This window comes from Hetaerina americana, unplaced genomic scaffold, assembly GCF_022747635.1.
Source record: "Hetaerina americana unplaced genomic scaffold, ioHetAmer1.1.p SCAF_1, whole genome shotgun sequence".
NCBI lineage: Eukaryota > Metazoa > Arthropoda > Insecta > Odonata > Calopterygidae > Hetaerina > Hetaerina americana.
The window spans coordinates 3,838,335-3,864,413 of NW_027286069.1; the positions used below are offsets into that span (position 1 = coordinate 3,838,335).

The 26,079-nt window shown below is 38.6% G+C and overlaps 2 protein-coding genes across 8 annotated transcripts in view; one reads left to right on the forward strand and one right to left on the reverse strand.

Annotated features, from left to right (window-relative positions):
* Positions 1-1,637: 1,637 nt before the first annotated feature.
* Positions 1,638-25,039, reverse strand: brn (beta-1,3-galactosyltransferase brn). Of its 3 annotated transcripts, XM_071584867.1 has the most exons (3): positions 24,883-25,038; positions 13,119-13,278; positions 1,638-3,295 (listed from the first exon to the last, which is right to left on the reverse strand). In XM_071584867.1, exon 3 carries the CDS (start codon positions 3,275-3,277, stop codon positions 1,976-1,978), a length of 1,302 nt encoding a protein of 433 aa, XP_071440968.1. In that variant the 5' UTR covers positions 3,278-3,295; positions 13,119-13,278; positions 24,883-25,038; the 3' UTR covers positions 1,638-1,975. The 3 variants fall into 3 exon arrangements, with proteins under 3 accessions (XP_071440968.1, XP_071440975.1, XP_071440959.1); XM_071584874.1 differs by lacking the exon at positions 13,119-13,278 and having other exon boundaries at positions 24,883-25,039; XM_071584858.1 differs by lacking the exons at positions 13,119-13,278; positions 24,883-25,038 and adding an exon at positions 3,385-3,542.
* Positions 25,040-25,706: 667 nt separating this feature from the next.
* Positions 25,707-26,079, forward strand: part of usp (retinoid X receptor ultraspiracle) — a 37,468-nt gene continuing 37,095 nt past the window's right edge. For all 5 annotated transcript variants that reach the window (XM_071584815.1, XM_071584821.1, XM_071584836.1 and 2 more), the window contains exon 1: positions 25,707-25,873. In XM_071584815.1, the coding sequence (XP_071440916.1) occupies positions 25,801-25,873 (73 nt within the window). In that variant the 5' untranslated portion in view covers positions 25,707-25,800. The remainder of the gene's footprint in view (positions 25,874-26,079) is intronic.

Genomic DNA, 26,079 nt, shown 5'->3' on the forward strand with positions numbered 1-26,079 from the left:
TTTTCATTTTTTTAAGCATCACTGCGATGTAAAATGCCATAATTGTGTACAAGTACAAGTCTTTCTTTCTATTTCGATAATGGATGCCATAATTGTATCTGTTGAATGATAGTTGCATAGCAGAATGGCACTCATTAAAAATAAGAATGCTAAATAGGGATGTGGCATTTATGCATTTACAGTTTACTCCAGTAGTAGTAGTTTTTAGGGGAGGCGACCAACAGCTAAGGTCATTTGCGCCATATTGTAATACCTAGGGAAATTTCCAGATTGAGCCTGCATATTCAGCATTTGCAGATCTGATTCAGCCTGAATTGAGGTATATTAATTTACCATTAGCCCTAGCGCAATGAGAGTGTATAATTGATCTTGAGGTGAATAATGTTCATCTCAACATACACCAAATTCATCAAATTAGGGAAAATATATAAACTATTTGCGGAAAATTGATGGAGCAAAAAACGATATGCAGTGTTGTCTAGATGATGAGCCAGTCATAATACAAATTGCCTTTTTTCAATCTATAGCACTTCAAACACATGTCCCTGTAATGAATGGCCATAGGTAAGTAGACTGTGAAAGAGACCAAAATATGCATATTTGCATTTCTCAAATATTCACCTTGAATCAACACATCAAGTTTCCTTAATGGGTGCACACATTGGTTAGATTCCAGCTAACTTCTGATACCTATATCATTACACATAACTGAAAATCAGAAATGGCCAAACCCAAGAGATCCTATGTTTCACAAATATGATGTTTGACTGCTCACCTATGACAATCAATCTCTGTCTGGTAGATATGACTTCATATACATACCTCAGTTCCAGCTCCTGAACCCCAAGGTGTTTCAGCTTTTTTTAAATAGGATGGGACTGAGATTTACAGTCACAAGCTCTTGTGCGAAAGGGTAAGAGATAAGCAGCCCCTATTCGAAAATTCATCAACTATTTTCTCGCAATTGATCCTATGGCCTGAGTGGTAGATTTCCCATTTTTATTTGCAAATTGAGATGGGGTTAGGTGCTTGTTGTCTTCCATTGGAATAATCGAAATGGTAACACCTTGATCCCCTATTTTAAAGTCAGGGATTACTTTAGATTATTGAAGCTCATGAGAGTACATATCACTTTGAAGACAGGTTTAATGACTATTCATGGCCATGATAGAAAAGAACTAAAATGTTTAATGTAAAAACCAAAGCATGTCTCTACTCTTTGGGTTAATGAACTTTTTCATAGCTAACATAAAATCTACTTTTGTAATCTAAATCTATTCTGACAACACTACTTTTGTAGAAAATGTCAACATTTAAAGATGAAAAGGCACAATCTAGTGATGCTCAAAGACAGGCTCAACTTTCTCATTTCAAATGGGTATCGTTTAGCACTTTACCATGCCTTCTTTCAATGTAATTTGAATTATGGGGTCATTCCCCACATGTTAAACAAATTGTGCTACTGCAAAAGAGGGCTATTTGATCTCTTGCTAATATACTACCACATGATTCGTGCAAACATATCCAATAAAATGATGAAATAAATCTGCAAGGTAAATGAAGAGCTCATAATATATCATGTCAACATTACCTTTGGCAGGGTACACATCTGGTTATACTTTTATGAGAAATAAAAATTTCAGGCTGCAATATATTTATTTTACGAATAGTTATGTACATAATGAATTCACAGAAATGCACGCCATATCACATGTGCATTGACTTAGAGTATTACTATCACATTTCATTTTATCAGCAGTGGAATGTCGGAGTGGGACGTATTTCTTCATTTTGAATGCAAGCAAACATCCACATTCTTGCAATATCAATTATAATGAATACTACAACTAATACAGTTGAAAAACAATGATAGATTTATTACCTTCTGTTTATTAAATAGGTAAAAAATAGTTTTACATATTTCTTTCATACACACTGAAAATTCATCTTAAATATACCCATTCATTGACATTGCTCATGCATTACCAGCACTTCTCTGTTCATTCCACACATCCAATAACTCTTGAGGGTTACTATATCCATGTGATGCCACTACATAACGATAACCAGAAACACTATAGTCTTTTGGATAAAAGTGAAAATCATCACAATGAAATGGCTCCACGCCAACTTTGGACGCAGCAAGACCAAGAAATATGTCATCATATTTGAAATGTTTCGTGTACAAAGAGGCGAAATAAAGAAGTCGAAAGGCATTTTGAGACAAAATATAAGAACCTGCAGTTACATATGGGGGCCATCGGTCATAGGGGTAGTCCGAGAGAGAAACATACCATTTGCTTGATTTGTGTCGATGTGGAGAAGAATAAAATACGTAGCCAGCCCATAATAGAGCATCATCGGGTAGATCAAAGTCAATTACTTGAAGGGTTTTTCTCTTTGTTGTATTAGCCGATGAATTAATTAGTCCTGGATAAGACTTATTTGCCATTACATCGCTGGAAAATAATCCATCTTGAATCCGCGGCTCTGTAATACTGACGATGTCCTTAACTTGTGATTCATTTTTATTTATTTCATTTGCAATGTTACCGTGAGTGGTTGTGAAGTTGACATTATCGTCATTGACACTGCGCTTTCTTCGGTTTTGGTCCAAGCTAATAATAGGGCTTTCCAAATAATGTGGATAATGAGTGGGGTTACGAATGAATCGAAGTACATTTTTTGTGGAAATATACATGTCATCGTCAGAAAAAAAGTACACTTTCGAATTGGGACAAAATTGCATCGCCCATTTAAAACCCATCATCGTTTTTATCGTATTATTGTAATAGTTATCCAAAAAGTTGGCTTGCACAATATCTCTGAACTTCAGATGCTCTTTGAGTATCCGTTTTTGAATGTCAGGATCATTTTTTGAAATTCCTAAAAGAAACACTCTTCGGATAGTGACATCCGAAAACCGGCCTTCAAAGCCCCACGTATTCCGAATGGCTCTTCTTCGGGCGAAATTATCTAATGCAGATTTCACCAAATAAACAAGTCGAGGGGCACTCGCCTCCGTCTTACACTTGTGATCACTATCCAATATAAATGTGTAATTGTAAATATTAATTGGGGCAACGTCCGGCTTTTCTCCTCGTTCCAACTGGTCTACATAACGATTTATGTCTCCCTCGTAAGGATACCGAAAAGATGAAGTGAATTCCTTTTCAAGAATATGTTTGAATGCGCCGAAGTAGTCCATCACAAAAATTATAAATATTGTTAATAGCACAGTCTTCCATGTTAAACGCTTAAATAATCGGAGGTACATTTTGCAGCATACAATGTCCTGCAATAAAAAGTCAACTCGTAAGTAAGAGGGCGCAAGTCATTTCGAAGAGGTATTACAATGGCAAAGTATCGGATGAAGAAACGCACCATTAATTTAAAATACACATTTCAATACATTTTTAGTAATAGTTCTAAGTTTTCGTTAGCCATAAACACGGCGGAGCCTTTCCACAGGGCGCGGCCATTTTCAAACTAAAGTCGAGCGAACAACCGCATTATTAAATATGGAAGTTAAAGATAAAACATTAATAATGTATCTATAAAAATGAAAAAACTGGACATAAATTGGTAAACATATTGGGTCTATGTGCTTCCTTTTCATCAATCAGAGTTCAACGACCTGGAAGTAGTTCACCGAGATCCGGCCATGTTTGGTGCACTTCAGCAACGGGGCCAATATTAGGGAATTTGTAAATCTTAACAGTTTTTTTTCAAGATCGGTTTCACATAATATGGATATTAAAAGTGCGGTGGATGGTCGGGAAAGAGGTAAGTTCCGCCGAAGTTACCTTTTGGCGTTTGTATTCTTTGGAAACAACTCGGGATCATTTTTATTCTTTGGTTCACTGACCGCTATATTAATATTTGTACTATTTTCGTGAATTGGAAAGATACTGTCAACAGTTTTCTGCATTATTAGCTCAGCAAAGCATTTTAATTCCTCAGTAATATGTTACCATTAACCAAAAACGGAGATAATTTATCTTGTTCACTTGTTGATATTTCACTTCTGGCCGCTCATGGAAACATTTGCTTATTTTATTACTCTGCGTAAATTCACGTGTATGGAAAAAGGAAAATGAAGGATTAGAGAGGTGTTCTGCGGCTCACTATTATGCTCTTAACTTAGCAGTTGAGAATGTTTATGATTTTCAATCGCTGAATAACTGAATCAAATGATCAACCCAAGGCTTGTTTTGAAGTGCCCAATTATTGATAACCTGTGGATAAAGGGTGAGTGTATTTCGTTGTAATTGAACGGCGGATATCATAGTTTTTTTTACACATGACCGCTTAGATATTACACCTGTTTGAACTGCCTGCGATAGTATTGCTCAATGTATGTGCCGAACATTCACAAAAGTATTAGGTATACCCCCAAGGTTTACCAGAAATTTGAATGATTGAGTTAGAATAGAGGGTTGTGGAACACGAAGAATTGAATATTTATATAGACTTACAGATGTACTTTTTATAAGTGCCAATTTAATGAGTTAACGTAACTTTACTATGAATGTATATATTTACCCAAAAAAGTCATGAAATGCTTAAATGTCAGTTTATAATATCTAATAACAGACATTCGTCATCTGGATTTTGTTAGAAGTCGCGTGTGCACTGGTGAATGGGATTTTTAATTGTTCATCTCTCAGTATTGTCATTTTTATGAAGCATAATTATTCTTTAGTTTTTGAATGCCAAAAAGTTAATAAGCAATGTACAGAACATGCACCCCCGGAGTGCATATGAAGGATTTTGAATAATGATAGCAGATGACATCTTGTTACTTTTGTGCCAAATTATTAGTGGATAATGATGCCGATCAGTCTATAGTGTTAGGTATTTGGAATAGGGTTAATTTAAATCCTCAAAAATAAAACTCAATTGCTTCTAATCTCAAAAATAGATCTTAGTGCATTAAGGAATGTGGGAACCGCCACCTGCATTTAATAGTGACTACCATAGTGAATCTACTTTAATTTTTCAAATATTTTGGCATAATATGATGACGAAACTTAATATAATTGGTAATCGAAGGAGTTTAGTTAGAGTGTTATTAAATACACTCCCCCACATAATAAACAATTATACAGCGAATACCCTTACATATTCACCACTGATATGGTGAATTTTGAAAGTTTGACTAGGTTCCTCTGTGCACTTACCCCATTATGTAGTCGTCACCGCTACCCTTTCATATTAAATATGCAATGGCGGAACATGGTACTCGATGGATCAGAGACATGGGACATTGTAAAAGTGGACCAGCTAATAGCAGAAGCCTTTGCAAAATAGTGCTGGAGGAAAATGCTGGAGATTACATGGTCAGACAAAGTGAGGAACAAGGTAGTACATATATGGAAGAGCAGAAGAGGAGATTACTTTATGGAGAACTTGATGGCAAAGAAGAATCAGATGGATTGGGCACACCTTGAGACACAATGGAATAGTGAGACATGTAATAGAAGAGAAAATCACGTGAAGATTCTGCTGGGAAGACCAAAAGACCAGTATATTGAACAAATTAAGAAGGTTCTAAAACAGGAAAGCTATCCAGGAGTGAGGGAATGAACACTAAACAAAGAAGAATGGAGGGCTGCAGTAAAACCAATCTAAGAGATGAAATACTAGTGATGATGATGTAAAGGTGTAGATAGACAATCAGTGCAATTAGCTGGGTGTATTTATCAGCTGTAATTGTTAAGATGGGATGTTATACGAGTCTAATTAAAAACATAAAAAGAGACCTCTACATTAATCAGGTTTAAGTTATGGCAAAAAAACTATTATGAACAATAGGCTTTGGGTAGGGTTTTGATATACCCTGAAGGTACCAACTAATTTTCTTGTAAACCTTAACTAGTATGGCAAAATATTCATACCCCCATACTACATTCATATTGCAATCCTTATTCTTTAGCTCACCATTTTTTCTGCTTCCTGAATTCAATGTAAATGTGTATTATTTTTCTCCCTAACCTCAATATCCCGGAATATCACATGTATTAATGCTTACACCATCCCACTGCCTCTCAGTATCCCCTTTGTTCACTTTTCCTGCCTTCTTCAAAAGTCTTCCAACAGCTGTCTCCACTTTGCTACCATGCCTGTAACTTCATCTTTTGTTTTCTTTTTTATCTAGATTTGCCAAAAGCCTCCAATTTACTTTCATCCTTTTGCCTCAGTTTCCGAATTTCAAAGCTATGCAAAACAACCCTCCATATTAGTCTTCACACTTGTCTTTTCTTTGCTTCTTTATTTAAGGTGCCTGCCATCAACTCCTTCCTCTTTATTAATTAAAAATTGGCGATTTTCCACAAAAAAAATTAAAAACGACCAGTTTCAATGTAACTACACCATCATCATGATGATATAGTTACATTGAAACAGGTTGTATTACATTTTATTTGGTGGAAAATTGCCAATTTTTAATCAATCGTGATATTCCACAACATCACGCCTGGAACGTCTCTTTTTATCCTTCAACTTTGTAAATTCTTTTAGCTAATGCGATTTTTCTTTTGGGGATGGGGATGGAACGGTGGCTAATGTACTGGCTTCCCACCAAGAGGGCCTGAGTTTGAATCCAGGAGACGACAGATATTTTTCAGTGGTTTCCCAATCCCTACTTGAGGTGCTTTGTGGAGAGCACTTTGAGTGAGTACGATGTCCGTGGGATTAGACATGAAATTGTGGACCCCTTGGTGCCTTCCGATAAGAGTAGACTAATGTTGACACCAGGTTTCCCTCCACCCTCCCTTTCCCCTTCATCCCAAATGGTGCAAAGACCTAAGCTGTCAGTCACCTCCCCCGAAAAAGTAAATAACCAATTCTTCTTGTTAGGACCATATAACACTGCCCACCCTTCTCCAAACACTTCCTAAACAAGTGAACTGTTCTACCTGTTCTTGCTAAAGAAAAATAATGTAGGAAATATTTCTAATTCTATACCGTTTAACAATTTCACTAAAATTCACAGAATATCATTATCAAACCATGATATTACTATTCAATACTTTGTTAAAAGTTATTGCAGTCTCCAAGTGGTTCTACCCAATGAATTTCTCTTGTTGTGAATGTGAACTTCTAAAAATTTAATGTAAGCTTTATTGATTTTCACAGCTATGCATATTCTATGAAAACGTAAGCAGGGCAATATAGAATAGATGAGTATTCATAATTTATATGTTTGCTCTGGGTATTTCAACAAGAATCTCGTGTAAACTTGATGCCACTTGTAAACTATGTAGTGCCTTCATCATATAAGTATTATATTCAGTTAAAATGACATTTAAAAGTTTTGCTGAAATTTAAGTGCAAGAGGTGGTTCATGTTAGTTAGTCCCATGATACTTATCTTTTGGGGTTCATTTTTTAATAGTTTTGTTTCATGCATAGAATAATTTTTATTGAAGTATGATTAAACCACTGCAGTAATCAACCCTAAGGTTCTTTTGATAGGTGAGGATAGAGCCACTTAGCCAAGGGGTGTATGAAATGCAGACACCAGAGTAGGGCGGGCATTTCTTTTCCATTTGCCGCCTACATTTTTCCTGGAAGATTTGAAATCAAAAAAGTCACTGTTTGGGTGAAGTTGAGGGTGCGCAGGGGCATCACCCAGAATTAAACACAGGCCCTCCAGTCATCGCTGCACCCACTTGACTACCATACTCTCCATGAAACCCCCACCTACCCTGGCGGAAGAGTTCACACATATCATACTCTTGAATGCAACAAATCCTTAGAAGCTCATTTACATCACAGGGTAAATATTGTCCTGAATCCACGGGATCAAAGGGATTTTGTTCGTTTGACATAGATAAGTAGGTACATCATATTAGTTCTTGTAATTGAATATGATAAATAGTAAAACTATAGTCATTAGTGGAGAGTCTATTACACAATGACACAAGATTTCATATGTATGATTTATATAAATATAGTAAGTTGAAAAATTCTTTCTATTTTGTTACCTGCATTAAAATGACTTAAGGTAATCATAAGCATATTTCACAGAAGCTCATTTTTTAAGCAGGTTGTTAAGACCTTTGGTTAGCCAAGTGGGAATAGCGTATGGTTTCTGACTGCAGTCTTGGGCTCAAATTTGATTGTTATATATTTGGGGTCTGGTATTAAATCAAAGAGGTTTTCTTCATAACATTGCTTCATAGAAAACTGCAGATGATGTAAGGAAAGGAATTGGTCATCTTTCCCTGAAATGGTTAATTTTACAAGCTGTTTTGCCTTAGTGCAAGGAGCACTCAAAACATTTTATGAGTCGTAACCTATTCATCACAGCTATTCATCAATCATGTAAAACTTGGTATGTGTGCCAACAATTATTGTATTCTTTGAAGGAACATGAGAATATTCGGTGCCTGTTAGATTTCCAGAAAAAATTTCTCCATTTATAGACTGTTATCTAAGTTACCCTGGAGTAAAACGTAAGAATTAGAATATATTTCGACAAATCAAGGAAACGACTAACTTTCAGGCTTAAAAGCACATTTGACACATTTGTAAGTACCATATTTTCCCATCAATAACCTGCACTTTATGTATAACGAGTACCCAAACTTTGTAGTTACCAAGAATTTGTATAGATACCGCGCACCTAGGACTTCATAGTTTCAGCAAATCAAATATAAAAAAATAAGAGAATTAATGAAATTGAATTTTCTTGTTTTGTTTGCTTTACTTCGCTTTGTTAGTATTGGCACTCAGCTGTTCTATACACCCCCAAGTTCTATGAAAGTGCCGCCTGCATAGTGATTGTTCAAACCTGAATTGAGTTAAGCTATTGTAATTTAGAATTTTCTCAAGAAAATCACCCATGGAGAAGAAAATCGTATACAGTGATGTTTAAGCTAGAAGTCATCAATTTTGCAAAAGAAAAAGGAAATCGTGAGGCTATCAGGATTTATCCATTGATAAATCTTTTAAATCAAAGTTGCGTCCTAGTTGGGAAAAGTGAATGATGCCTCTGGTATGAAAGACAACACAGAACCAGGAAGGATTAAAAGAGTGTCTTCTGAGGAAATACTTTCTAGTCTTTCCAGGATCCACTCAGAAGAGTGGATCCTGGAAAGTTGGCAGGGTGTCAAAGTGACTTGTAAAAAATGGATTTGAAAAAGCTTTGGGCAATATTTCAACGCCAGTGCTAGAAGATGAGGAAAAGTTAACTTCAGAGAGTGAACTCAGTGATGTGCCTGAAGAGATAACAAATGCACTTAATTCATTTAATTGGGATTCAGGTGACGAATTTCTTGGATTCGAGTGATCTACCTATCCAAACGTGTATTTATTTATACGTACATGTTCATAATATGACATACTCTACGTATAAGTGAATTACTGTGTATTAGAATAAATGAAGTATAGAAATTATGTTTCTTCTTTTTCCTATGGATTTATGAAATGAAATAACTTTAACAGTAGCAGATCTGTATAAGATAGAATGCAATTAGAAAGGCATGCTTTAAAAAAATTCCTCTACAAATTATTATGTACATAGGTCTGTAAATTTTTGGATTATTTCAATTTTCATTACATAACGTGCATCGTCATTTGTTCGATCATCTGAGCATTTTTGCATATATAATGCACCGGTTATCGATGGGAAAATATGGTATTTTTGATCTTGTCATTATGTAGTAAAGCATCTTATTAATCATCAAAATCGCAAGCACATGAATTTCTTCCCATTTCCTTTGCACAATTTAAAAAAGTATTGTTCTGTTACTTGAAAAAATGTAGTGGTTTTGGATGAAATGAAATTAATGTGTAGAGTTGAATAAAGAAATAGTGTTGAAGGAATCTATTTTCAATCCACTGAGCAATGCACTCTAAAAGAGTCTTGATAAGGTTAGGTAGACTTTTCAGTGACTGTGTTGAGGTATTATAGTTTTTTGTCTTCAGGAATTAATCTTGAAGATTAACACTACTAGGCAAATGTGAAAACTCATGCATTTAACTCTAAGACTTCATTGCAGCTTGTGTGTTCTTACTAGCTTGTAAAATTAATTGCTTGAAATATGAAATCATATTGCTCGTAAATGCCGGGAATTCGAGAAAAAGGAAAAGCTATCTTTAAAGCGTTTACTATTTGTGAAATATTTAATAACCATTACATATAAACATTCAGCAAACAGCATTAGTGCCAATATAAAGAAAACTGCGGATGATGTCGTGGCAGTAAATTTTAACGGGGTCACCTGCTAATTATGCATTACAATACAACAATGTTGGAGTGTGAAAATCATTCACCGTTAATGGAATTCAAACCTCGTGATGTTTGGCCGAGTGATTTAGCCAGTTTAAGCTACCTAGGCTTTTTCTTAAACTGCGAGATATAGGGGGCTTTTAAGGAACAAGATGTGGTGACGAAATACTGAACATACCCTGTCACAGGCATTTATAGTCGTACACAATGCGTCACAGTCCCTTAGGTTAAATCCAAGTATAAACTTTTGAAATGAACTTAACACACCACAGTCACTTATGGCTGACTGATTTCTTTGCTGTGAAGCCCTGATATTTATCTAGTTCCTCTAACTCACATAAGACGGAGCAACAACACTTGACTACAGTTTCATGGATAGGTGAGCATATTTTCACTCATCTTCGCATATCTCAAAAAGAAATCTTTCTTAAAAAAACTGGCTTTACTGCACTACTGTTAAAGGTCATGAATGGATCTGCATTTGAGTTTTTGTAGTTTTTCCACATGGATATTGATTAGGAATATTTCCAAATAAGATGTGCAATGACATCCAAATGATTTCTAACACTTATGAAAATTTGGGACTCAGAAATCATTGGTTCCTCCCCGGACTACAACCTTGACGTGGTGGAAGGGCTTGTGCGTTCCAATAACCCCTAGAGCTGTGCTGGTGGGAGTAATAATAATTGCTCCTGGTGGGGCCACCCATGCCAGATAGGTCGAAGGTTAGGAGCCAGACGAAAGGTAGTCCACGCAGCATCTGTTCCTCAGTGAGGCGGCTGCAATGGCATCTGACCCCAGTGGGGCGGCCAGTAAGTGATGGTGTGACGTTAAAAACACTATTGAGGAAGGCAACGGGAAACCACCTCAATTACCATTCCCAAGATTTAAATGATGGGCAATGTAGAGATTTTGACCTGATGTAGATGTTTTGCTAGGACCACAAAATATTTATTTAGGAGCTTTGTCCATCCAAAAACCTACCTTAACAGGTAGATTACCTAATAATAATATAATACATCATTGGTGCGGCATGTAGAGAGCTTATATAATCAAGATGGTGCCACTGTGAAATTCGCATATTGATTTGTGGACAGTTGATAAAACCCTGGTTTCAAAATAAATTCATTTCTTGTTCTTTCATTTCTATTACTGTGGAAAAAATTCATCATTCTGCTTTGTAGACTAAAACTGGGCACAAGCATGAAGTGGTTATGGATTTTAAATTTTGTAACTGGGTCATCACTAATGCATTACTTCACATGCTTCATAGTGTAACTTAATATTCAAGGCATTCCTTCTTAATTCAACAAGTGGTTATTGCCTTATTTGTTGCTGTGGTGGTTCTTCAACAGGAGTCCCCTTCAATTAGACCCCCTGACCAATTGTTCCAACCCACATTAGATGTGCCCGCCACATGCAGGTGAGACAAGAGCACCATGGTAGAGGTATGAAGATCACCCGTCCAACCTCCATCTCTGCAGAATGCCTCTTGGCCCTTGCCCAGTCACTGTCTAAATATATTTTATTTTAATAAAATTTAGAATGTGAATAGTGCCCACATTTCTTAGTCAAAAATTTTATTGTTAATTTGATGAAATATTTCTCTGAATGCATAAGAAATTATGCACCAAGCAGATGTTAACAAATCAACATTCCATTACATATATGCTGTAGCATCACTTAATGAATATAAAACATACTTAATATCTGAATTCAAACAAGAAATGCATCCTGAGATCCTGGTCAAAGCAAATGATTTTTTACACTCTGAAATTGTTGCATTGTAATGCACATTTAGTGGATGACTCCGTTAAAAGTTACTGTCGCGACATCTCCCTCAGTTTCTTGGAATCTGTCAAACCAGACAGTTTAATTAGGAGTATTGAGCAACTTTTAGGAATTTAGGATGACTCCCTTTTTTCTACAAAGTTCCCATTACAATGTAATCATTAGTCTAGCTCACCGTTTGTGATTTGCTAAAGAAAACATCAAAGAACATACAAATGTGGAAAATTTTGAAGCCAGCCTCGAAAAATCTTCATCCTCATTGACCCTCCCCCTCCCCCTACAGTCTCTGTTTCCTTCCTCCTTTGTCCTCACAACATTCATTCCCCCATCTTGGTGTTTGTAATACAACTGGGAGGGTGACCTCTTTTTTAATAAGTTGGCAGTATTCCAAGGAATTTTTCTACCATTTTCCATCATATGCCTTATTTTTCAATGAAATTATGCATTGGTTTATTAGCAAAATTCTAGCCTTGTATTTTGTTAAAATGAAAAGTATTTTAACGGCTAGTCCTTATTTTTCTTCATGTATTACGTAAGCATAGGCATTAAAGAAACAATAATTTGAATTCCTTCAGCGAGTCCTTGTGCTGTATTTTATGCTACTGTTAGACTCTTCCTGACAATGACAGATAGCAATTCTTCCATGCAAATTTGGAGAGTAGAAAAAGATTTAATTAAAATCCATATGAGGGTAAATAGATCACAAGTTCGTTATTTATTTGAGCTCTTGGGTGTTATCTTCCTGGCCACCATATGGTGCAAAACTATTCTGCTAGGGCCTGTAGAGGATCTAAAGTGATGGATTTTCAATGTCTGCTTATTTCATAATTGCCCAGCCCTTGGGGCAGTTGTTTTTTCCTTCGAAATATGGGCAAAGAAAACTTTATTGGGCTAACAAAGGTAGGCGTAAACCAACAGGGTAGTATTCATTAAACCAAATTTCATTAGAGTCAAAGATGGTTGGAAATTTAGTTTTTCTGCCTAAATGTAGGTATTTAGCATGGCATTCACGTATACCTATGATAACTCAATTGCTAAAGAGCTCATTGAAAGACACTGCAAGATAAAATTGTTAAAACCACATTTACCACTTGGATATGATGTCATTGCTTGCGCATTAAGGACCCATTGGTGTGGAGGTGAATGAGGGAAAATGATCCTCAGTAGTCTAAAGCTGTCAGTCTGCTCACTACTGAGGTGCAACACCTTGTTCATAGTGTGTTTGTGCAGAATATCTTTGTTGGCACCCTGAAAATAAAATGTTGGTTATTTTAATAATATAATTACAAGTGGAGATGCAAGAGTTAACTAATGATGATATTTGGCAGTTATGTACTATCAAAACATTAATAGTTCAATATTTGATGGCAAACCAAATAAGTTTGCTCAAGAAGAATTTCCAGATATGTACAATAAGCATTAATGTAATAAAAATATAAAGTCGAGTTAAAAGTTAGCCTCCATTGTTTAGAGACAGACATTTCCATTAATTCTCAATCCACAGCGGTTGCCCATGAATCCCTTTTTGAAGATAAATATGAGTATAAAAAATTAAAAGTTCCCATTGGTCACTTAGTCTGTTGATGCATAGCGTGCATACATTATTGAGTGGATTACAATCTATTTTCTCCATTAGCATATCCTCTGCAAATTGTTTATCTTGAAGGAACATATTTGTTGTAAGCACAAAGGAGGTGCTCCAGGAAGGAAGGCAGCCTGCTCATGCGTGCCAATTATTAAACCTGGATGGATGCCATCTGTTGTTTCTGGTCTAGTGCCTCAAAAAATTCTGAGAAATAAATAGCATACAGTAATATGATACTTGAACATACTTCACCATTTGGTGTTGGAATACATTGTGCATAATTATGGTTTTTGGTAATTTAGTAGAATCCATTACTTCTTTAAAGGTTACTCTTATTTGTCAAGTAAAATAAAATAACTTGGATAATGTGACAATGCGTGACAGCACTTGATAGATAGGATTAGTTTTACAACTGCCCTGTAGATACAATAAATTATAAATATATGATATGCAAAGGAGATAACTTTCTCCCTAAGATTTTAATTTTCATGACCTAAGATTTGACGGGAAAAATGCAATATGTAATATATTGCTTTCTCAGATCAATTATAAGCTTTTTTAAGTGGTTCTGCAAGTTGAAGTGAGTTATTAGTCTCACTATCATCTCCTCTTTCAGTTTTCCACCGTGACCATGGTCCAAAGAAATGTAAAGATGGTTTATACATTTTTGGAAGATATGACCGATGAAATTAGAAGAATCTGCCTTCATTAGTTACATGGTACATGCTCAATGCTAATAATTCAATTCTTTCATTTTTTATGAGAAAAATTAAGTGATGCTCATTTTGATTTTTTTTTAAATAATTTTTAAATTAAATGATTTCTTTAGCCATTATCACTTACAGTTTAAAATAAAAGGCCCAAGTTTTGACTTCCAGTCGGTTAATTGTGATCAAAATTTAATCAGTTCATGTACTCTTAATGGAGTACATGAACTGATTAAATGTCCAAAACCTGTCCACAGCTTTGATTAAACAAAAACTGATTAAATGCTCAAAACCCTATCCACAGCTTTCAATAAATGGAAACTAAAAATAATTGTGAAGGAAACAAAAGCTATGATAGTTTCAAGAAAGCGAACGGAACCCCTTGTAAATTTAATGATAGGGGAATCAATGATAAGGCAAAGAGAAGAGTTCTGCGACCATAGGAGAGTAATTACCGGAGATAACCGATGCACATGTGCATTGAAAAGAAGGATAGTCTTGGCAAAAAAGGAATATGGAAATAAAAAGAATCTTTTAAGAATCAAACATATGAAATGGGAAAGTAGAAAATCCTTTGCAAAAATGTTTATTCTGAGTGCATTATTATATGGATGCAAAACTTGGATATTGAGAAAGAGGGAGAAGGCTCAGTTGGTAGCAATGGAAATGTAGATTTGGAGAAGAATAACCAGAACAAGATGGACGAACAGGAAAAGATTGAGAGAATTTAAAGAGGGAAGGAATTTAATAAAAGAGATTGAGAAGAGGAATATTAAATTTGTTGGACATGTTCTTAGACATAACTTCCTGGAAAATATAATGGAGGGGAAAATAATTAGTAAATTAGGAAGAAGGAGGCCGAGAAAGAAATGTATAGATGATATAACAAGTACTATGAGAGTAACAACATGCAAGGAACTGAGAAGAACGGCATTGGAGGGAGGCAAATGACTGCAACGACAAGGCTCCTCCTTTAGAAGATGATAATGATGACTCTTAATAGAAAAAATGAAATAGTTTTAGGCATCGTTTTCTTTTAGTGATTTACATTCATTGTGATAAATTAAAATCACACAGTGGATTTTGACACTTTTATTTAAAACCATGGCCATGATAAATAAGTGGAAATTTACTAAGTGATTTTAATTTATCATAATGGACCTGATGGAAGTATCAAATAAAAAGGGGATCGAGATGGTGCAGGGGCTAACGTACTGGCTTCCCACACTGAGGGCGCGGGTTCAAATCCCGGCGGTGGTGAATATTTTTCAGAGGTATCTCGATCCCTACTTGAGGTGCTTTGTGGAGGGCACTTTGAGGGAGTACGCCGTCCGTCGGATGGGGCGTTAAACTGCGGACCCCTTGGTGCCTTTCGTCAAGAGTAGGCTAATGCCGACGCCGGGTTTCTCTCCACCCTTCATCCTTTCCTGTCCATCCCCTATGGCGCAAATGACCTTAGCTGTCAGTCGCCTCCCCTCAAAACTACTACTACTACTCAAATAAAAAATTATCTTATAAGTGTAAGCTGTAGGTTTTGAGTTAGTTTGCCCACAAAGAAACCATTACAGATAGTAGACACACACAGAAAGATGTCATTTCAAAAATGGTCAAAACATGTTCAAGTGACTTCAAAATATGTATTGCTTTTGAAATCCCAAAGTAGACTATTTAAATGGAAACAATTCTACACAAAGAGTTAAGTGTTAAAGGTTGGAGCCTCATCTTTCTTTTTTATTTTACTTAAAAAGCTTTTTCTAATCTCGCCTCAATTACTCTTCCTAATGTGTATTGGCGTTAGCTGTGTCTGCAATGAAAGGGTTGATGTAGGTTCGACTTGAGGAAGGTGCTGCTGTCAAAGTAGCAGTTGTAGTGAAGGATGTTCAATCACTGTTAAGAAAGACTCGAGGCTGAAGAGAGCCTGTGGAAAATTGTGACATCATAAGGTTGAGATGATTTTAGATTTTGATCACACATTTTGTTGTGCTCAATTAAATTTTCTATTGTTTCATTAATTTTGAATTTGGCTGCAGGTGAAATATGAATAGTTAATTTTATATCCATGAAGGAATCATCTTTTTTACTACTCGTGTATTAGTTTTTGGAAACCAATAATTCCTTCTGTAATTAATGTACATTCACAGTGTAGAACTATTTGTTCTGTATAAGATAATTTTGTAAAATTACTCTAAGGCTTCTTTTGGAAGTTAACATTTTGTCGCATTATTGCAAACTATAATTCATAATTTAACAGGAGAAAGTTATGATTTATAGATGGGCTTTCGATGGCCAATAATGTTGAAGTGGAGAGAGTCAAAGATAATGTTAGAATATGCATGAAACTAGGTAGGCAATCTGACCCAGGAAAACCAAATATTCCTCCCTAAACATTCCTTGTAAATTTTCATTTTTATATCCTAAAGTTTATCTTGTATTAATTCCATCATTAATCTTAGATTATGACACTATGAGATTCACCTATCACTACCTTTTGAGTGCAGGGTGCTTGCAAGAAGAGGGCAACTGATAATCAGATTACTAAATGGGGTGGTAATAAAGGGGTTAACGAAATATTGTCAATTGTGGGAGTCCATCATTGTGGCTTAGAAACATGGAATTTGTGTGTTCATCCCCATGTGCATGTACTGTTGCACAAAATAAAAATGCCAATTTTTTTCAAAGTACTGCAGTGATAGACATTGCAATGAGGGACGGTTGCTTCTCTTTGTATTTCTTGTGAAAAAATATATTGGCTTTATATTGGGCCTGTCTCTGAAGGTTTTTTATTACATGTACCTCTTAAAAAACACTAGGCATGTAAGATCTACCAAATGCTGGTCTCTGTTAATGTCACATATAGTATAGAGAATAGAATTTACCTAGACATAAGATAAATTGGAGACTAGGAACTTTCATTTATTAGCAAGGTAGAATATTAGCTATGTTTAAGTTGGCCAGTTAGTTAGCTTTATGCTCGATATGAAAAACAAAGTGCCTCAATCTTCTTAAAAGTTCTGAAGCAGTATACCATATGCTTTTTGACCATCAGAGTGTTTATATAATGCAATGAAATGCTACTAATGTGACCACATTTAAGCTCCATATTAAGAATTAGTGAAAATGTTCTGTCTCAATTTTTGCAATTTTTAAGTCACGTCTTGGTACAGTAGTGGTGCTACCTATGGGTATTTAATGCATAATGTTTATCAAAATAGTGAATTGTGATAACATATGCGAAAAAACATTTTGCTCTACATTAACCATATTTTGTCCATGCTGTGGGTTTAAGAAAGGTAGAATAGTGTAGGGACTGTCACTATCCCAAGTTTGCTCAAGCGAAATGAATAAATAAAAAATGCAATTCTAAGGTATTAAGGTGTGGTAAGAGATAGTTTGAATAAATTTAAAGAAAAGAAGAGGTGGGTTGTGGACTATTTTGGACATGATCGAAAGTATAATGTTAACAAGAGAGGATGGAAATAAAAATGTGGACTACCGCTGGCGATAGAAAATTTCCAGATTTGAATTCAGCACTGTAGGCATGTAATAATTCCTTGTTTGTATCGTTTTAAAAGTTCTATAAACATTGCAAAGACAGTCGACGATGTATATGGTAGAATACATTAAATGACTCCGTCTTCATTGCCCACTCCAACTACAATTTATTCGTCCTTCGTTCTCTGATTATAGCGGCCTTTCATTTCCGTCGTGTTTAATTCCTAATTTGTTTAGTTAACTGCTCGCTAATTTTATTCACCTTATCTGGGATATGGTAATTACTTTCAATTTTTCTCCCCGCAGAAACTACAGTTGGATTATCGACGAAAGGTCCTGCCAGTTTCAGCGATCAAGCCTGGAGGGAGGTTATGGATCCTTATCCATGTTTTGACATCATCGCTTTAACTTCTCGTAACGTGATTTTCCGAGGTAGATTACGATCACGGATCTTGTTGACCAGAATTTATTATATGTGGAAGCGCCAAGGATCTTGTTATTTTGGGTTTAAAACGTAACATTTGCAGGGTTATACCGCTTTCGCTATCCACCGTGATAGCAACAATAACGTGGATCTCCATAACCTATACTAGTTATGACGAATCGTGAGGGTGCTTCTGAACCCGAAGGGGAGAAAACTAGTCAACCCTAGCACTGCGAAAATTCCCCGTATAAGAGGCTGAATTCTCACAACCTAGTCTTAACTTCAGTTACGCTGTGATGCAGTCTCTTCTAAACATTTCAATTCAAGGTCAGAGAAGGGCGTTATCGAAAATAACATTAGTTTCGTTACTGGGGTCGGAACTTCCGTACCATGAAAGGAAATTCGTTAACTCGTTCGTAATTAATAAAATTTTGGCTTGTAGATCTTAGGCTGACCTAGGTTTCGTTTAGCAGGGCGAAGTGTAATTTATGGTTGAAATGTAATCTTATTGATATTTTTGACCATTCTCATTTAATCGGAGAGTCAGTAAGTTTGGTAATAACTTGTGTTGTAAATGGGGTTAGATTGTGGCTGAATATATATAAAGGAAGATGAAATTTCCGAAAAGGAAATTGAAATAGCCTAGCTTTAATGTAGCCTATTGGCCATATGTATCCAGAAAACTTTTTTCTCTATGTTTAATTTTCGGAATAATTCTTATCGCTAATGAATGAAAGTATTGTAATGCAAGATTCATTGAGTGACTGTGTATCCATTCAAAACTATCGATATGAGGGAGAGAATTTAAACGTTGAATACTAGGGTTGGCGTGAGAATCCACTTTTAACAATCCTTGAACCTGCCCTTGACCTGCAAATTCTGAAAGCGGGAAATCATAGCGGCGCTTCCGACTAATGGATTGGAAGTACGGCCCGCGCAACTGCACTCATTCCGATAGGCACGCTCACTCCTTTGGTCCTCTGCTCCTCTGTCGCAGAAATCTCATTCCGTCGTCGTAACCTTGACCTTCATGGGCGTCTAATTCTAGACCAAGACCATTCGAATCATTCTTTAGCGTGTACTCATACAGCCGTGGACTTTCCTTGGATGAGAAACTGCCGGTACAGCGGTTGAACTTTGTCATCGGAAAGCATTTCATTCCAAGACTTAAAAAAGCTCAAGCGTTTGATCAGAAGCCATCGTCAACCCTTCGTTTATCACCTACCTACCCCAATACCGAGGCAAAAATATGTTAGGAATGATTTTCTTGAAAAGGCAAATTTAAATTGTTTTATAGTCCTGTTGGTTTTTTTCATTTCCCACGTATTTATTTGGTCTTTGTTCTATGCATATTAACATGGCATATCACGTGTTCATAGTACGTGTACATCTTATTTAGCCTCTTTTCACTGTATATGAAATATTTAGACATGCGTAGAATTTCCGTAACGTGAGAAATGTGGTGTAACAATGAACCACGAATGCTTAAATGGTTCAACATAATTTAATGCTTTAATCGGTGTGTAATCTGCTGTAATAAGAGGCTTATTAGATTGCCGTGGGGTAGATTGATTATATTTCTCGTGGACCGTAATGTTTGCTGTGCTCGCCCGGAAAACATCTGTTATGTTACAATCCGTAATCATTTGCAGTGGTTATACAGTCAAGTTGGAATGCATCCACGTCACATCTGACTTAATTATCTTTCATTTAGTTCCCTTAGTTTTTTTTTACTAATGAGCGTTTTCTTAGTTTCCAAGGCGTGGGCGAAGTGTTTTTTCACTCGTTCGGCGCTAACAGTGAGTCAGAGGTGACTTTTAAACAATTTGGCGTGGGCCCCTATGGGCAGCGCGGGGGCCAGGGCAGTCTCGCTCCGAAGGCTACCTAACGGCGTCAATCACTTCATTCAACTTAAAGCGACGCTCACTTTCTACCTGGGCATTCACGTGTCTTCTTCCCCGGGCATTCTGAGGGCCCCTCTAGCTGTGTCCCGACGCCAAATTTTCGTTTTCGCAGAGCCTAAATTCCTTCTCTTAACACATCACCTCTGCCACATGGATTTTAATTGACGAAACCGGCAGTCCTAATCTGCGTTTTCAATCAAGGTTAATTTGATTGCTTTCAAGGTCGTTTCAGTTGCGCAAGAAGCTTGTCCGCCGAGAGCTTACCTTAGAGGTTTAAGCCGAGGGAATGGAAACAATCGATGATCACGGCAATGCTATGCGTAACTAGGGGTCTTCCTTTCTTTTTTTCTTATACATTTGAGTCGGTTTTGCCGTGACGTCACCAAAGAATTTCCCTGGTCGGAGATCTTTAATTACATTGATCTGGGTAAGTTTTTCCACGTAGGTGGCGCTCTGCCAACAACCTTACTTCCAGGTTGAATATCGTACTCGTCGGCAGTAAAGGAGAACATCTCAAGGAGGTCAAGTCCAAGTGTATTATTTTCCTCATTAGAGACCGCGAAGACGTATTTTTAGACGCCACGAGGGGATTAGGCCCCCTCACGGTAAAACTAGCGGTTCGTCATATGCTGCAAATTCAACCTGTGTCGTGATTTAACATGGGCGTTCTGTTTCGCTAGAAAATTGCCTGGCGTCGCGTTGTGCAAACACTTGGATTCATCATCGTTGTCACGCAAAAATAAATAGACATAAGCCAAGGGTGCGAAAAAATTTACAGATTGAGGATATTTGTGTCTCAAAAACTTATCACTGTAAATGGATGTAATATTGCTTTTAAAATAGACTGTAGTCGAGAGGATATTTTTACCTTTTACGAAGTGAATTTGCGTCAGTTGAGACCCTATGGAGATGCGAAATGGCGAAAAGCACGCTATGCAAAATGAATGACTATTGTCCCTTGAAAAGGAAATTCATGACAATGCCTGCAGTAAATAAAACGCTGTTGTTTCAGGTTCCATTTTATGTGTGACTTCTTTTCCTTCCGGCCGGAACGTTGTTAGAAGTTGGCTGAACACAAATTTAACAAAAGCATTTCCTGCGTCCCAATTGCTGACAATAAGCTGCCTTGTCTTAGAGTTTTATAATGCAATCATTCGAAGAAATTTTTTTCGGAAAATCACTTCGAATTACACTCATAGATTTGAATGTCCTAAGGCCACTTCGAGCGTTTTATTAATATGTATTATTGACCGAGCTCTACCAGTTTTCAGCCGATTGGGAGTTCATTTTCATTTGCCCTTCCTACGGCCACGGCAATCCATTAAGAGTCATAATGGCGGAAATCACGTGAAGTAAAACGTATGTTGACCAGTGTTTAATTTAAATAAATAGGTGAATGTATTGCGCTTCGAATTTTTCACTTTTCTTTCCCGGGAAAGCTCTTCTATCATTGATAATCTGGCCATTTCTCATCTCTCTGCGATCTACCCCTACGCAGCGCATTAATTATTTTCGTGATTTTCACAAGAATGTGTATAGTTCAACTTTTTAAGCACTCAAAAAACATGCAATCAATTTTTTTGAAGAAAATTAGTTTAATGGCGCGGAAACTCATTTACATCGTAAAATAACCTCTGTTCGCGTATGAAATGAATGTTTCATGATGGCATTCACGAACTGCGAATTAGTTTACCTTTATTAACTGAATGGACGCAAAGCTTAGTGCATTCGAAGGTGCCGAAAACAGGCCACAGTGTGTGGTTATCAGAATAGCTATTTTTGGAGGACAAAAGCATTTGATGGAAGTTTATTTACCGTGTTACATATTTTTTCCATTTCTTCTATTTATTTTTGCTTGTTAAGCATTTGTTATTTTAGCTCTGCACGTGCCGAATCCTTTTCGTGGCCTTGAGATTTTACCAATTGCCACTTTTTTCCGAACTCATTTCCAAAAGGGAGCGCACCGCCTCTTTTTAAGGTTTTCCAGTGATATCGTATTCTTAGAATAGGATACGGAAATCATATTTGAAGTCGCAGACACTGACATAAAACCTTGGCGTGTGATGGCTTTATTCTTTTTCACTGCAATGAAGAAATAAATGAGTACTCAAGAGTGAAAAAGGACACATCGGAATAAATAAAGTGAGGAATCTGGTGAATTAGGTTGATTGAGAAGTGAAAGAAGGTCTGGGGAATCGGGTGCCACATTACTGTTGCACCATCACCGTCGACATCGCCTTCCTATCATATTTACGTATATCCAACAGTCTCCTCGGGAAGTCCGCTGATCGCTCTCACTGACTGGAGCCCCGGCGACAAATGCGCAAGTTTCGCAGAGGCGATGCAAGTTCTTTCTTTGTTCAAAAGCGTCGATTGGAGAAGAGTGGGGGGTGGAGTGGGTAGTGTTCTTTTTATAGTGGCTTCTCTTCCGCCAACCCTATCGCCACCGGTTCGAGCCCCTGAAACGGAGCTTGGTTCCGTCGGCCGAGGCGCACAGATGAGAAAAAAGGCAGATGGCGGCGGCAGGGCTCGTAATTGCGGCTGATGAGAAGTGATTTTTGCTCGCTGCACTCGAGCGAGGAATTCGAACCTGCTTCGCCAATGACGGCCGATAGACGGTGGGAAAAAAAGCGTCGGGAAGTTCCTATTATGGTGTCGAGTGTTACATGGATTCCCTTCCGAGCGAGCGAGTGGGTGGGTGGGAGGAATGGGGGGGTTTAAGTATCTGGCTTCTCGTGTAGTATACTGCAAGAAGTTCAGCCCAGCGCCAATGCGTGCCAAAACTCGTCCCCTTTCAGCGTAAATGTGCAACACGCAGATTACGCGATGTGTCCTATGTGGGTTAATTACGTTACACCCCGGCCGGAGGGGTTTTTGTTTTTACCTGAAGAAGGGAACCATTTTACCTTCGTCCGAGGCGGAGTTTCCGGCGTCCATCGCCCGTCGACGTTTCATGCGCACACTCACTCAATTTCTCGTTCTCGCGACGGTGCAAGTTGACTGCCCCAGTAATTAATTGATAAAAATGTATCCAGCCCAAGACACTGTGCTACTCACTCTCACTCTATTGTGCAAAGGACGGTCGAAATATTTTCGCATTTTTACGAGCCAAGACTTACATTATTCCCTTAAATCTCGCTACGCTGCAGCATCGTCATGCATAACATGCACCTATGGACCTGCATTTATTTAATAAATGCAACAGAATAGCAATGTAATGATTTTGTTCTAAGGAGAAAAAAATAAGGGAAAGTGTAAAAATGTGCGTACTTTAAAAAAAACTTTATTGAGAGTTTGTTCTAAATAAAAAATATATGCTATGAAAGTGGGTCGCTGAGCACCTGCAGCTCCGCCCAAGCTGTGTGATTTTTCGGGTACCAGGTCTTCCTGGGAAACCATAACCGGCACAGGGAAAGGAACTGGCCCCCCTACCCTAATGTGTGAATTCCACACGCCGTATAGGGCTTAGTACTGGGTGAACTCTATCATCACCTACCAAACCGACCTTCGGGTTGATTACTGTGTTTATGGCTTTTTTAATACTATGAAAGCATTGCGAACGAACACTACCACTGCTCGAATTGCAGGCAGTGCACCAGACTCTTATTTAAATGGTAAGAGTTCCATTTGGAGCTGTATTTTGTGTGCGAGGCACATCCTCTTATGGCTCTATTTATATTACTCAATATTTAGGCCACGTTAGTTTTTTTATAATTCTAATTTTAGAAAGAATAAGATACGGTTGACTAGTTAATGACGTAAGTGCTGCATACTTCATAGGTTTCAAGTTAAAAATATTCGGGTGATGAGATGCATTGAAGTGTTTTAGTATTTTAAGTTTATCGTGAGATTTTTATTGGGTTCCTAATCAAATGGAAACATTTTCGCCCGTTTTTCCCATTTCGCTCAGTATAACAAACGCAGAACAGAATTAATAGTCAGATGCTCGAAAATAAAGGATATCTATCGCAATGTGACCGCATAGATCAGAGCGACGCTTTACCTTTCCGGTTTTCGGGAATTTCTTGACCCGCCACAAACGCCTGATTACATGGTTGCATTGGCCATCGTTCGCTCCCGTTGGAATTCCATCGCCGCTGCCGTAATCGAGTGCATGCCTAAGGTTTCATCTCCCTAACACACAGGGGGGGATGGGGGAGCGAGGGGTGGGGTAGAGCGAAAGGGGTAATGGATTGGCGGTAGAAAAGGGAGCATTTAGCGTGCCTCTTCCCTTCTGCGACCCATAGACTCTTCCCTCCCCTCAAGCACGCAATCCGATTCCCTTGTTTTTGGACCTCCCACACACACACGTGCAGTCCTCGAATTCACCCCAACACTTTGACGTGTGTGCACAGCACTTCTTAATTTAACCCTTACAATGAATTATAAACTTGAGTTATTTTAGATCGCCGAAAGTTATATATTTTTCCGGTTAAGGTCACCGCACTAGTATAAATAGTGTGTCCCTCCGTGCAAATAGAAGGAAGAAAAAAACGTGCGAATGCGCGCTCGGTAAGCAAGACTTGCGGAAAAGTAAACCCCGGAAAAGTGACTCCTCCCTTCCTCCTCTTGCTCTCGTGATACTACTTTCGGGAAGGACACCGTGGGAGAATGCGAGATAATAACCCAGCCGATCGTGGAGTTGGGAGTAAATTTGGAAACTGCATCATCGCGGGACGCAGGGAATTAGAATAAGTCGTCACAGTCGACTCTTGAAGCTGCGAAAAAGCCAATACTGACCTGGTCAATCCCGTTCCCAGGTGTCAGTTGATGATAAAAGGGGCGGCGGGAGGATGCGAAGTCGTCCTGTCTAGTCGCTTCGCCTTCGTCTTCATAATTCTCGTCTTATGGTCAATTCTCTCTCTTTCTCTCTCTCTCTCTCTCCTACCTCCTCCGTCTTCCTTCCCCTCCTGGCTCCCCCCCTCCCAATCCGCCTCACTTTCACCCTCTCCCGATCACTCTCTCCCTCTCCCGATTTCCTTTCAGCCTCCCTCCCGCCACACCCCTTTCACCCACTGCATCTCCTGTTTTGTTGTGCCTGCGCGCCTTCCACACCGCCGCCACGCCAACCGCCGCCGCCGCCTCCTCCACCCCCTTCCCACCTCCGGAGCGGCATTGGATACCCCAACACCACCACCACCCTCCTCCCCTCCGCGAGCCACCCTCTCTCCCGAACCCACCCCTCGCCTCCACTCCCTCTCCTCCATTTTCTCCTCTTCCTCCACCCTCCTCCCTCATGTTCTCCTCTTCCTCCACCCTCCTCCCTCATGTTCTCCTCTTCCTCCACCCTCCTCCCTCTCCCCTCATCACTCAAGTGCAAGGTGAAACTTTGCCAAGGCCGACGGGGTGGGTGGGCCGCGGCGGTACCGGGGGGGAAGGGAGGGGGACCGAGGAAGGGGTTCTGCGCGCTCGGGTGAGAGGCGGGGGGGATATGTGGATTGGTGGGTGGGACGGGAGAGGGGGGGTGGGCGGAAGAGGTACAGGGGGGGGACTGGAGGAGCCGGAGGGGGGCGGGTGGCCGGGAGGGAGGACAGGCAGCCCTTGTGCGCGCCAGTGTCCTTCGGGGACCGAAGGAAGGCGCGTCTCGATTTCTCGACGTTCTTCTCCGCGCAATATTTCCCGGTCCCGCTCAGGCACGGTTTTTCAAAGTCGGCAAAAATGCTGAAGAAGGAGAAACCCACCATGTCCGTGACGGCCATCATAATGGGAGCGCAGAGGCACTGGGATGCAGGTGAAGTGATATGATAATACCATTGTGGGGCGGCGGAATTGAGCTGGCGATTATGGGATGTGCTCCCCCACCTTTCTCCTCCCCCGCCCCTCCCTCGTGCACGGCGACACTCCAACCCTCGCCCTCCTCGTTGCAGCCCCTGCCCAAACCCCCCCACCCCACCCCTTAGTCCACCCCCCCAATCGAAAGTGGTCTCGGAGAGGAGG